At 38.6% G+C, this 14,942-nt stretch overlaps 1 protein-coding gene across 2 annotated transcripts in view; it reads right to left on the bottom strand.

Moving 5' to 3' along the window:
* Nucleotides 1-14,942, bottom strand: part of POLA1 (DNA polymerase alpha 1, catalytic subunit) — a 114,768-nt gene that overhangs the window by 27,793 nt on the left and 72,033 nt on the right. For both annotated transcript variants that reach the window (XM_053457337.1, XM_053457338.1), the window contains exon 35: nt 5,688-5,804. In XM_053457337.1, coding sequence (XP_053313312.1) covers nt 5,688-5,804 — 117 coding nt within the window. The remainder of the gene's footprint in view (nt 1-5,687; nt 5,805-14,942) is intronic.

Genomic DNA, 14,942 nt, shown 5'->3' with positions numbered 1-14,942 from the left:
GGCTGAGCTTAGGAGGCCGAAGATTGATTTGTTACTGCAGAGAGTAGCTGAAGAAGGATAACACGAGGCCAGAACATTTTTTTTTTTTCGGCTGAGAGAAGAATGCGATTGTTACTTGAATTCGAAGCTTGTTCAATCCGATGACGTGTCAGGCAAGTCAATTGTCAAACTGCGTGCATTGCTGTGACGTGTCTGGCACATCAATTGCCGTCAAGGGGTTAAATTCTTTTACTTGTACACCAAGTATCCCCAAAACAACAAGTCTTCTCCCACAAAATAAATGTAAAAAACAAAACAATTCACACGGCTTTTCATAGCATACACTGAACTAGTGCTCAAAGATAGTCTTCATTTACAATAAGGCAGCATATTTCACAATAATAAATGATCCTCATTACTATAATCAGTATGCAATCTCTAAAATCAGGGGTTATACAAAGTATTTGGGCACAAAGTATTGTAAGTAAAACTCAGTCGATGTATCCTGATGAATTGTCTACTACACTTGCTGTTGTGCTGATAATAGTTGGTTTGTATATAGTGGCACCACATGAAAGATAAAACTTTAAAGGCGCACTTACCTTGAAAATGACCTAGGATTTTTGGAGTGCCATTGCCACGTCTGTCAGTGGAGGTTTTACATGAATCTTTAAATGGATACAATAAACCTTTACAGTTTTATCCTTCTTGTGGAGACCTGCTGCTGTATATACCTTTTTTTGAAGATTACATATTAGTTTAGAAAGGAGTTTCCAGAAACTTTGATATTATCTACATTAGGGCTGCAACTAACGATTATTTTAATAATCGATTAGTTGGCCGATTATTTTTTCGATTAATCGGATAAAAAAAATGAATGTAAATTTTTCATTTATTTAAAATAATTTACTAAACAAATTATGTTAAATACAAACAGCAGAATAAAAAAACTTTGATAATAAATTTCTTGTCTTTATTTCCCAACCAGCCCCCCAATATATGCACATTTGAGCCCAGGCTTGCTACGCTGCCTCCCAGACATGCCATGCTGCCCCCCCACATATGCCACGCTGCCTACCACAGCACTCACGCTGCCTCCCACATCTGCCACTCCACGCTGCCTCCCACATATGCCACTACACGCTGCCTCCCACATCTGCCACTCCACGCTGCCTCCCACATCTGCCACGCCACGCTGCCTCCCACATCTGCCACTCCACTCTACCCCCCACATGCCACTGTGCCTGATACGCCTTATACCCCCTGAAACACCACTCCATCCTCCCCAGACATGCCACCCTGCCCTCCCCACATATGCCACGCCATGCTGCCTCCCACATCTGCCACTCCACAATGCCTCCCACATATGCCACGCTGCCTCACACATCTGCCACTCCACGCTGCCTCCCACATCTGCCACTGTGCCTGATACGCTTTATATCCCCTGATACCCCACTCCATCCTCCCCAGACATGCCACCCTGCCTCCCAGACATGCCACTTCTCTACCCCCAGATATGCCACTCTACCCCCAGATATGCCTTATACACCCTGATACACCACTCCGTCCTCCCCAGACATGCCACACTGCCCTCCCCACATATGCCACGCCATGCTGCCTCCCACATCTGCCACTCCACAATGCCTCCCACATATGCCACGCTGCCTCCCACATCTGCCACTCCACGCTGCCTCCCACATCTGCCACTCCACGCTGCCTCCCACATCTGCCACTGTGCCTGATACGCCTTATATCCCCTGATACCCCACTCCATCCTCCCCAGACATGCCACCCTGCCTCCCAGACATGCCACTTCTCTACTCCCAGATATGCCTTATACACCCTGATACACCACTCCGTCCTCCCCAGACATGCCACACTGCCCTCCCCACATATGCCACGCCATGCTGCCTCCCACATCTGCCACTCCACAATGCCTCCCACATATGCCACGCTGCCTCCCACATCTGCCACTCCACGCTGCCTCCCACATCTGCCACTGTGCCTGATACGTCTTATATCCCCTGATACCCCACTCCATCCTCCCCAGACATGCCACCCTGCCTCCCAGACATGCCACTTCTCTACCCCCAGATATGCCACTTCTCTACCCCCAGATATGCCACTTCTCTACCCCCAGATATGCCTTATACACCCTGATACACCACTCCGTCCTCCCCAGACATGCCACACTGCCCTCCCCACATATGCCTTATATACTGTATATGCCTTATACCCCCAGATATGTCACTTCACTGCCCCCAGGATTTAGATTCCCCTAAATTAACCCTAAACTCCCCATTAACCATAACTGCCCCTAAATTAACCCTTAACACCCCCTTAACCACAGCATCCCCTAAATTAACCCTAAAGACCCCATCAACCACAGCATCCCCTAAATTAACCCTAAACACACCATTAACCACAACTGCCTCAAATTAACCCCAAACACCCCATTAACCACAGCTGCTCCTAAATTAACCCTAAACACCCTATTAACATAACTGCCCCTAAATTAACCCTAAACACCCAATTAACCATAACTGCCCCTAAATTAACCCTAAACACCCCACTAACCATAACTGCCACTAAATTAACCCCCACCTCCCCTAACTTTCAGTAGCCCAAATATATATATTACATACATATATATATATATATATATATATATATATATATACACACACATACACATTATATATATATATATATACACACATATACTTACAGTTAGATGAGTGTCACAGCCATGTGGTTCTGGCCTGGAGAAGGAAGGGGCGGGGCCAGTTGTCACAGTGATTACAGGGAGGGGGAGTAAGTAGGAGCTGCTGCTGTGAGACGGTGAGTCAGACTAAACGGATTATATAATGAGGGGGATTTTTCAGAGCGTTTGCTCTGAAAAAACCCTCATTTTATAATCGATAATAATCGATTCAACTAATCGATAATGAAATTCGTTGCCAACGAATTTCATTATCGATTATTATCGATTTTATCGATTAGTTGTTGCAGCCCTAATCTACATACGGATCCAGGGACAGATGTGAACATGCTCCGTTTGTGAACCTTCCAGATACTTCGCTTATCATAGCGTTGTACAGTAACACTTGTGTTTTGCTACATGCTTGCTTGTTATAAAGTTGATACACTGTTTCGCCTATTGTTTCAAATGACAGGTCCCTAGCGGACAGAATAATTGAACACTCCCAACAGTTCACACTTGTTTTGGATAAGAGGTGTTGTTTCTTATACAGTTTACCTTACCCGTTGGTGAAAAGTGGATTTTGAAATATAATTTGGCAACCGATACTTTTGCGATTTTCTTTTAGAAAACAGTTCACATATGGGACTATTTAAAAAAGATTTTGGGCAATAAACAATCTCAAATCAGCAGTGTACGTGAGGTGTTATATAAGTGTAAGGTTTTCTTGTAGCATATACTTTTAGTTAAAAACAAAACTTTTAGGAGGTGTGAAAACTAAGCCTTTTGTCAAACCAGCTTACATATAATGTAATCTTCTATAGAAGCAAAAGAGGTTAAAGGGCTCTCTTATTTTACTGAACACCAAAATATTAAGGGTTTATGCTATTCGTCGGAACATGGATGTTTTTCTCAATGTGAAAAGAGTGGTGGGAGGGTAAGGTCAGAGGGGTACCAAAAACAAGAAAATCTGTAATCATGCACAAGTGGTAAGCCACTGGGCTTACAACCAGCTACAGAATGTTTTTTTCTTGTAAAAAGGCATAATAAGCTTAGCTGAGGCCAAGCAAAGCTCAGGACCCTAACATTCAGAGACTCAATGACAAATAAATCATAACACCATATAATACAGACTCAAGGACCCAAAGAGAAAGCCTAGCCTTGTATTAGCTTGGCTACATGTGATAAGTTGACATAGACCCTCTTTTATCAAGGAATTTCCTGGAGGTGTAGCATAGAAGAAATTCATTGCTGGAAAAGGATTAACTCATACTGTAATAGAGAATATTGAACTTAAATGAGTTCTGCCAGCCAGAGAGTAATTTTTAATATAAAACAGAAGCAAACTTACTGGCAACACAAAGGCAAATCTCTTACGTGTATCACTTTCTGTTCTTACACTTTACAACTACATATACACACACACATACATACACACATATATATAGACACACATACATACACACACATATACATACACACATATACATACACACACATATATATATACACACACATACACACACACACACACATACATACACACACACATACATACACACATATATACAGTATATACTGTACACAGTGTGTACGGATCTAAACAAGCAAAATACATGTACGCCATGAACTACATGATGATTCCTCTCCTTACAATAAGGTGCTGATTGCTGGCACCTTTTATGATGGTGTAGTGACTTTTTACAATAATGCTTCAAGAGAATGCTGTATGGCTTTAAAAAAAGGTACATGATTTTTTTCCCCAATTTGCTTTAATAAATATTTGTCGTATGAAAGGGAAAAAAAATTTCAGCGAACATAAATACATAATTTTAAAATAATAAAAACACGTTAGGTGTTTAAAAGAAGTCCATCAAGTGCATTGCATGACAAAACAGTTGAGTCAACTTTGTGTTTCAGTAGCTGTGGTGGGATTTTGAGGAGCAACTGACACTTTCCCTTGCTGATTTCTTAACATATAGTGTTGTAGCATTAGCCACATAAATCCAACTATACCCAGGAGAATAATCAAAGCAGTAATAGCAACAAGGATTGTACTCTCCACTGGGTTCCAGTTTCCTTCTTTGGGTGATGATGGATATTGGCAGCCATATATTGGAAGAGGCTTAATCAGAAAAAAAGAATGACATCCTAGGAATGTAGCCACCCTGTACTACAAGGGGACCGGAAGAACAAGAGTAAGTAAGTCTGACACCAAACCAGATGGTTTGTTGGATTAAAGCAGTTAATGCAAAAGAACAGATTGACTCCTTTGGGAGGATATTTATGGTGATCATAGACCTGTCAACACTCAAGGTAATATGAAACAGAATGCAGTAAAGGGGCTTCTAGTTTTTTTTTTTTTTTTAAAAAGGCGCAGCTAGGATATCTGCAGTTTGCCCAATAGACACATGCGCTGTGTGCTTGCTCTTTAGGGGGACCCAAACTCCCTACGGAACATATGTTGGGTATCACTTTGCTCGAGAGTTCCAAATGTTACAATAATGCGTATACAAACAGCAGAACGTAATTTCTAAATTAAACAATGTAAATAAATAAGTGTCCCTAAGTCTTCCTTCCTAAAGAGCTTCCATCTTAATTGTATTAATAGCAGGAAATATCACAACGTAATAAGCCTTGGTAATGACTAGCCATGCTAGAAGCCTTTTCTGGTGGTTTGAAATATTGGTAAGAGTGTATATATGGTCAGGGTAACTCTGAACAAAACAATACCTGCTTCTAGACGATGTCACAAAGTACACTGATAATTATTAAACAACCCAGAAAAAAGTGTTATAATTTTTGACCATGAAAGAAGTTGTGATAGTATGAAGAACAGTAATCAAATCATTAAAATTGCTACTTCCCCCTCATCAGTGTGGCTTGCAATATGGTAGTCTTCTGTATGAGATTTTACTGTGAGTGTATGATAGATAACGCATTTATAGAGATTTATATAAAATCAAGTCAGAAGATGCAGGCCACGCCATCACAATTGGTGTCTTACCTCAGATCTAAGAGTGGCCTTCATGCATGATGGGCATATAGGACCATTACGGGAGAAACTTAGTGGTAGCCGACGTGTTCTATTCTGGCATGTCTGCTCTTCACAAACAAGCCAACCCTAAGGACCAAAAAAGGAGAAAAAATCAATTACAGAAATATTGGAAAGCAGCATGCATATGCGTACTCATTTATATACCCACAAAATCACATTTTCTCATCTTTTTAGTATGAAAAAAGTATTGAAAACCCCTAAAGTGAAATACAAGACCTTTTAGCTTCAGCTAAAGTTTGCTGTACGACTGTAAATAAAGTAGTAGGATAATAAGATATTTTTGTCCATTTTTTGTGTTAACTTTATTTGTGTCACTAAACATTTTTCATTGTTTGTTGTAGGGAAGCAGACTAGGTCACCAGTCTTCATGTGAACACTCAAAAGCAAAAAAGGCATTAAGACATTTTGCTGTTTAACACAAAATCCCCCACCTAATTTGTTCTAGCATTTTCTCCTCCTGGCACTAAACCGTTTAATTTTAGGTGAAATAAGGCTAATACCAGAAAAGGAGTCCTGTGATGCTTTGGTCGTGCACAACTATGGGTTACTTGTTCAAAAGAAAAAATAAGCAGAAACTACTATTTCTGTAACGTTTATATTAATATTTCAGCATGCTGTTCTATAGCCATTAAGCCTCCAATGGTTTCAGACAACTGGGGTAAAATGCAGCTCCTCCGAAGTTGAACTAAAGTAGAATTTTAAGGGCAAATAGGAAAAACTGGTGTCTACGGTCAATGTCAAGAATAATTCTACTATACTATAGCTATTCTAAATAAAGACGCCTTTTCTCCCTTTCACTTACAGCATAACCAAATGTAACAGGTACATTTTATATTATATGTGGAGAATGATATATTGCTGCCACATCAATGGTACTGTCATACTAAAATGTTACAAATAAAATTTACAGAGGAACTGCACTGTTCTAAAATCTCTAGTGTAAGGCATCGATGTCTAAACCAGTCGAGAAGGCATTTTGAAACATTCTACTTGGGACAACAAAGGAATTCTTGTGCAATCTTTACTGAGCAATCATGGAGAATCTAGTAAAGACTGCAGGGAAGGCCAGTACATTTTAAAAATAACTGAATTCTCTAATAGAAGCATTTTTTCCCATTTCCTATTGAATTTTTAGAAAATGAGTTGTACCTACTGGGATACAAGCTCTGTTATCGGAAGATGTCCGACTGACAAGAAGCAGATATGTACTGAGGACATTGGCGTGCTTCAGCCGATAAGCTGGGCAGAGATGCCAACACACAGTGATCATCCTACACTGTTCCACCAGTGATGATCGTTCCTTTTGACTCAAACTGCACAGGGGATCAAGTTAATGACCAGAAAATCAGCTTACAATTTATTTAAAACTTTGGAGGCACCACAAGTGATAGATGGTAGTCAGTGGGCAGTTATTCTTTTTACATAGATGTGTTCATTCACTTTAGAAGAGCAAGAGTTTGTCAAACGCCTAGAAGTATTAATCACTTTGTTGCAATCAATAACAATACAATTTATTGTATAGAAACAAACTATTTACACATCATTACATCCACCATCACTTAAATTGTTGACGTTTGTATATATATATTCACACGGTTAGAACCTAGAGGCAGCTCCACCAACCCTTCTGTTTGAACAGAACAACTTCTAAAACACCACTAAGTCTCGGAAGTCTTTTTCGACAAATAGACTGTGTTTAGGTAAAACAGTAAAAGGGCAAAGTGGCCTGGGCCATCAAGCACCAGTACAATGTGAAAATGTCTTATATCCATGAATGATTGCATAAACTAAATATTACAGGGAAAATACATGAACTGCAGCATTGTCAAGTCACCTGCCTTTTAAGCAAACATCTAACTATATTACCAATAGGACAAAAACATCTGATATTCATATGGAAGACATAATGCAATTTGTATCTACTCCCAGTCTGCTATAATTAACATTAAAGAGGTCCTTTCTTGGTTGTCACCTCACTATTCAGTGCATATTTAGCTTTGTTTGCGCTTCCTATCAGGTAATCTCACAGCACAAAATGACAATAACTAGCCCTATTATGGATAGAAATTAAAAGTTATGATTAGCAGGCAAAGGGAGGTTGTGTGTGTGTGTTCTCACCAAGAAAAAAAATATGTTAAAAAACATTGACTGATATCTTGTTTTGCTTTGCTAATTAAATCGTCTGGTTTCCAGTGGAATAAATATAACCGATCTAACAGTTGGTCGAAATACATTAATTTTCTAATCTTGTTATTGCGTGGTGTGTGATAACACTATGTAATGCACGTGGCCTTTCCCAACAGTTATGATCTCAGCTTTGCTTATAAATATTTAGATACTGTTGATTATCTAGGCCAGGTCTTCACACGTAATATTTAACTTATTATTTTAGCCACACTTTATCTGCCAAAATCTGGATTATAAAAAAAATCAAACAAAATACAAACAGGTTAGTATGATGAAAATAACTGTACATAACTATACTACACTGATGTATATGGCTCACTTCACAGGTCATTACGCTGACTGCATACTGATCAGCTGTTAATGAGCCCCCAACATCTGAAAAAGGGAATATGGGAACATATTTTCAATACTTGAATTAAAGGGGTTCTGTTAAACACATTTCAGCATCATAACATTTTATTGGGGGAGGGGGGTATCTTAACTACCTTTTGATATGTCTGTTTTGTGTCTCCACAGAGATAAATGGTTAAGAAGTCAACAGACTATTTTATCCCATGAACACCGATCGGTGGCAAAACCAGCATATAGATAAATTTCCTGTACTGAAGTTGCCTACCTTTCGATTCCAGAACCAAAATGTTTCCCGTCAAATTGCTACAATAGCTAAGAAATAACTGTGTGGAATAACCCCGCAAAATACTGTTAACAGAAGTTAAGATTGCGGGGAAATAGCTTCTTGATCCAAGGAGAGATCTGACTACCATTCTGGGGAAGGAGATATATATAATTTTGTTGCCTTCCTTTGGATCAACAGCAATTAACAGATGGTAACATGGCTTCTTCTAGTTATACATAACCTGAAACTCCACTACTATTTGGGGTGTGTATAGATTTGGGAAAGCGACACTCACTTTGAGGGATCATTTCTATGAGGACAATGGTTTCCCAAAGTGTCTTCCAATTGTTACACTGGGAACGTGAAAATAATATATAAAAGTATCATGCTTTACCCCTTGAGGACCGGCATTGGCAAACTGCGTCTTCCCTTGAAGACCCCAGGTTTTTTTTTTAAAATATTTAAATTCCGTGCTCGTGATTCGCTGCAAAGCGATCACGTGCACGGAATTGAGGGGGAGTGGCTGCTACGGATCGCTGGGGACACCCAGCGGTCAGTAGCAGCCGCCCCTCGCGATCCCAGCGTCCATAGGGCCACTGGGATCGTGCATCATCGATGATGTACCTGGTACGTCCCGGTCTGCCGGTGACCTTTGACCCGGAAGTACCAGATAGGTCCCGGTCTTGAAGGGGTTAAAATAAAAGCACATCCTATTAAATAATAAACTAAATTTGCTAAATTTGTTGCAAATGGAAGAACAAGATCTGTATATCTTAAGATCATTTTAACTATACATGAGAACAGGTACCCCCCTTTCCTTCAAATGCAACAAAATAATTGAAACCATCGAAAAAACTAAAGATCTGCTCTAATCCTCCTACATTAATTGGACTGAGAGACTGGTCACAATTGCATCTTAGCACCAATTGCAAATAAAAAAAGTTAACTGGAATTATTTCTGCATCTTTCATAAAGGTCTTCATGTAATATAGTTTGAATGCCATATTATAAACATATTTATCATTGTAGAAGACGATATTCCATGTTCTGTTTTGTGTACATTTTTCCAGAAAAAGCAAAATAAAAAATAGCTTTGAGAAAAAAACAAAACTCAAGTGCTATATAGCGGGTGTTCGGTTTTAAATAACATTAAAGAACTACTTATTTTGCAAAATATCCATTATCTGGAAATCTGTTTACAAACCCAAGATCTAATACATAAAAGTCATATGTGCTGGGCCAGCTATGCCTTTTTTTTCAGAAGAAGTTCAATGGGATTGGCACTTCATACTGGATAGTAAAGAGAATTCACATTACACTTGCTTGGATGTTGAGCGCTTAGTTGATACTCACCAGCTGGAGACGAAATACATAGAAAACTAGACAGTTGGGTAAAAAAAAAATAAGTGGAAAGGGAATTTGAGCAGGGAGGTTAAGTGTATAAATGTGCAGTGTTATTCCACTGTCTAATTAAATGTTTTATCAGGTAGACTGATGTTGGCACAGTCCTTGAAGACTGGAACATATGAAGAGAATGGGAAGATAACGGGATTCAGGCAGGAGACACCGATCCTTGAAGACCTTAAAACGGCATATTTTGTAATCCTTAATTCATCGTGGTGTCAACCTTAATAGACAATATCATACCACAATGTGTCTAACAAAAGGTGCTGTCCCATTACTTATAAAGGGAAATAACCTAGAACGATACAATTTATTGTAAAGAAATGCTTAAACTATTTACAAGGTCTTGGTTCAAAGAACTTTGTGCATTAAGTTTATAGATATTACATACACCAGCACTTAAAAAACCCACTTATGTCTGCACTTTCAATAAATAGCATAAAATGTACATTCTGTTGTAAGTAAATCAGCCACAGAAAGTTGCAAGGCTATTTTAACATTTTTGCGATGCTCGTGTTTAGCTATAGTTTTCTTCACTCATTTACTGTACCCACACAATTTGTTTGTTTTTTTATATATATGTATTTTTCCGAAACCTTGCAATCCTGCCCCCATGTCCTATTTGGGCCATCATTTAAGATTGCCAGCATGTATATGTGGCTGGCCTCCCAGGTCCATTCGGCCAACTACAAATCTCATAAGTGGTTGATACCAGATGGTTAACTTATATTTAACATGCTTAAGGTCCTGACAGCATGGTCTACACAACACATCACTGCAAAACGGATAACTACTGAAATACATAATGTTTAAGCCAATGGATTTGTCTTGTAATTTACAAGAGAACGTGTAAAAAAAATACTAGGAATAATACTGTATTTTTATCATAAGTGTTCAAATCAACTGAGTTTGTGGGACAGCACCTAAGTTACATAGTTAAGTAACAAAAAACATTTGGCCTCCAAATGATACAAAGTAAATCTCAAATCTTACAAGGCATTAAATAGTTTAAAACTTTAAATTAGATGTTTTTCTATTTGATACATAGCAAAAACAAAAGGAGGTATACATATTTTTCATAACTGGTTCAATTTGAAGTAATCATAATCACATTAGAACTGGAAAAAAAAGCATGGAAATAGTTAAAGATGTAACTAGGGTAGAACATTACTGGGCAATGTTTGTTCATTTAACATTAATTATTTTGTCCTTGAGAACATTGCTAATGAAACCGAATTTCTTCTGTGCTTTTAAAGAATAGTTTCAATGGACAGTAAACAGGTCCAAGCCAAGAAAAGGGAACTGGCTGAGTCTGGGGGGTTGCTAGGTGATGCCGAATGTAAACCTACAAACTTGTTAAAGGTTTGCTTAAGCTTTCATTCAGCTCTCTCTGGCCCTCTAAAAGTTTTCAGAACACTACATTTCCAGGAGGCCATTTAAAGGCATGAAAATCTAAGCTACTAATTTGGCTTGTGCCTTTTCAGCTTCACGACCCAGTTCCTGGGTGCTAGCCTTGTTGAAAAATCTTTCATATAACACGCCGAACAAAATGCTAGAAATAATCTGATAACAGGCAACAAACAACAACATGTTATTACGGATGTCCATAAAATGTAGGGTATTGTTTGTATGTTTGAGAGTGTGGAGTGCCAATGAATGTCTGGTGATCCCTGGTTAACACCAGCGTTTCATTTCTATTAGGAATGACCACAAAGAGCTGTTAACTCATTTGCTATAAAAACTTAAGTCATGGATCTCAGCTTCAACGTGGTAAAACAATCCCTTACCTTCGTGTCAAATAACTAAAAAAAAACAATTGAAATTATTTAAAATGAGGAGAAAACCATGATTAATACGTGATCATTAATAAATGAGTTTGGTGATAAAATTTAATAAGTTGTTTGTGGATTCCTTAACAGATTCTGACTGATGCTAATGTCAGTACGCGAGTCAAAGTGCAGGCGTACAAAAGGTTAAGTCCCTTCTTTTAGCCAGTGTAGGACAGGAGAAACTATACTTGAAACTGATGCTGCTTGTCCCAGGCAATGGACGTAAAAGATGAAGCACAAAGCGCAGAGCTCACTTTGTAACATGGCAGACTCTGTCCAAACTGCAGCCAATGAAGGCCTGTATTGTGGTGGCAGACTTCGAAAACACTGTGGAATCTACATATACTACACAGACCCGCAAGCCAATATAGAAATTCTATAAAAATTATAATTAGAGAACGTTGAAAGCGTGAAAGCAGTCCCATTGAGTCAATGTAAGCAATGTAGCCATGAAAAATTAGATAGGACTTTGACATAGCAGCACGCTAAGCAATACATGGCCATATGGTATGACTGAATCCCGGATATTTATGCCTCAGATAGGCGTTTTCTTGAATAGCATTCCTATATCTGTGCTGAACTCTTGTTTTGTTTGTGACTTCAAAAGTACGGTCGTTCTTCCAGGGAAATAAACATCTATGCTGCAATAGTTAACAAAACCTTTCTAAATTGAAAAAGTGTAGTCTTTTGATCGGCCAAAATTTATTAAAAAGTTAAATAAGCGCAAATGTAACATTACATCCAAGTCACAAATATGATCGTAACAAGAATATTGTTCAGGATTTTGTAGCAAACATTTTTTGGCAACATGATTTTTCCAAATTAAGGGATATATCACCATAATGTATACAAACTACAGAAGCACCAACAATTAAAACAGGATACAGATCAAACTAACAGATCTAGGGTAGCAGCCCCTGTATTGCCTTAAATGTCACGCTGTGCTTTTAAGAGAGAGCGCCTGGAAATGACATCATATCCTTGCTCTCCGGTTCTTAAAGGTGCATGGTGCCTTCTAATTCAGACTATGGGGGTTGTGCCGAGTCGATCTGCCCCCTGGAAATACCGCCCTATGTCTTGTTCAGAATACGTCACTGATTGTTACAGAACATTAGGAAAACTAGTTTAATGTACTTTGGGTCCGTGAATCGCTTTACTAAGTTACCATCTCTTGCTTTTCAGAAACCGATACAGCCGATATTCTCACACAATACAACGGTCAGACGAACAAACAGATAGGCAGCTCTACAATGTGAATGTCTACTAAACTACTTGACAAACTGCAATATCAGGTTAGAGAAAGTAAGACTAATCAGCATTCACTGATAAAATGCATAGCCAATCAGTTGAAGTGCTTTGCAATTCACCAAGGAACTACCCAATAGAAGCACTTTGAACCTTTATTGTATAGTCCTACTGAGTACATATCCAACGCTGCTATGAAACGCCTTATAAAAATTCCCTTTGTCTTTCACTATGATCTTATTCACATTTGCATTTTGATCCATATTCTATGACTAAAATCATCCTCCACAAAAATTTATTTTTAAAATAATTAGCAACATGGATGCCAATGGGGAATACTTACGGCTTATGGGACAAAACAGAACTAGAGTTCAATGGGAAACCCAATTTTTGGGCTATTGTTACATTTTCCAAATAAAAACAAAATCAGGTTTCCCTGAGAAAAGAAAATGGTAAAGTCAGAACCTTAACACAGAAAACAAACTAAACAACCAGGTCTGCTTCAACAACTAATCCTCAAATGTCATGCGGAATGACTGAAGGGTTAAATATCTGAACTTGAATAACTAACATGTACAAATGCTCAGTCACCATGAATAATAAAGTACACTTACCAATGATTATTTTCATTACCTACTAATTAAAATGCAGTCTCTAAGAGAAGACAAATTCCGTAAAAAAATAAAACTATTTGCAATAAAACCACACAATCACCATCTAATCATTTGAAACATTGAACAGGGGCACGCTAAAAAAAAAACAGGCGTAACGTGGACTGCACGAAGGAAGAATAGGAACAGAGTGACCCCGCCAGCTACAACAGATTACCAAACAGGCTAAATGAGATTCTATAGTGGGACTGGGCCAAGCTGACCACTTTAACTGCATGTTTACTTATGTGGCAAAAACATTTTGCTGTAAATTGTTCACAGAAGAGTTGGGAAACAAAAAACATACGTAATGGAGGGTTATGTATAAAGAGCACTTCTGTTGTAAACTGGAAGCTTCAGCATTAACTATGCTATAGTGACTGGATCACTTAGCACCAGAGACTGAATTTTACCTGTGACATACTTTGCAGGTACTGCAGCTGTTGCTTAATTTATATACACAACTGCTCAGGCACTCCACCCATCATATGCATTTTAATGCACACAATCGGTGATCCCTCTTAATGTACTTTGTGTACCTTCTGCAGCATTCCTTCATATGCATTTGCCCCTTCCCATTTTTTTTATGGAGGAGATATGTCATCCTACATATCTCCTGACCGACCTCCAGTCAGCTCCAGCAAAGGCTTGGAGAAAGCTGTGAGTACGGAATCAGTGCAGAGCCCTGTGTGCACTACTCCAAGTACACCCCCATTTGAAAATATCCAAATCTACTTACAAAGTAATTAAGTTCATGGCGGTATCCAAAACGGTGACATTAATGTAGTGGAAACTTACATTTATTGACTGCTTCTCAAAGCTAGATAAAGTAAATTGAAAAGGCAAGGGGGCAGGGCTGTTTATGGGAAATTATTAATAAAGGATCTCTGCTCATGATACCCCATTATGTGCTGCACATTGTTATTGACCACTTTAGCAACAAATGGGTTAAGTATAATAATAATGTTATCGGACTATTTCCATATCAACCCGCAGCAAACTAACTAAAATAGAATGATGAGAGAACTAAAAATAGACATAATTTTCCATTTAGCAAATCTATTGAATGGCATTTTATTTACTGAACAGTGTGTGTCATGCTGCCATTTTGAAGCCATTTATGAAACATGCAACATGCTTCCTGTAATGTCTGTTTGTGTGGGGATGGAATAGCCAAACTTTTCAATTTAGCTGTTGGCTCTAAGTGAACTTCGTCCCCAGTGGAGGAGCAGCTGATGAGAGATTGTTCAGAAAGAGCACTTTATTAGATCAG

This window comes from Spea bombifrons, chromosome 2 (genome assembly GCF_027358695.1).
Source record: "Spea bombifrons isolate aSpeBom1 chromosome 2, aSpeBom1.2.pri, whole genome shotgun sequence".
Taxonomy (NCBI): Eukaryota; Metazoa; Chordata; class Amphibia; order Anura; family Pelobatidae; genus Spea; species Spea bombifrons.
This window is presented reverse-complemented; position numbering and strand designations above follow the sequence as displayed.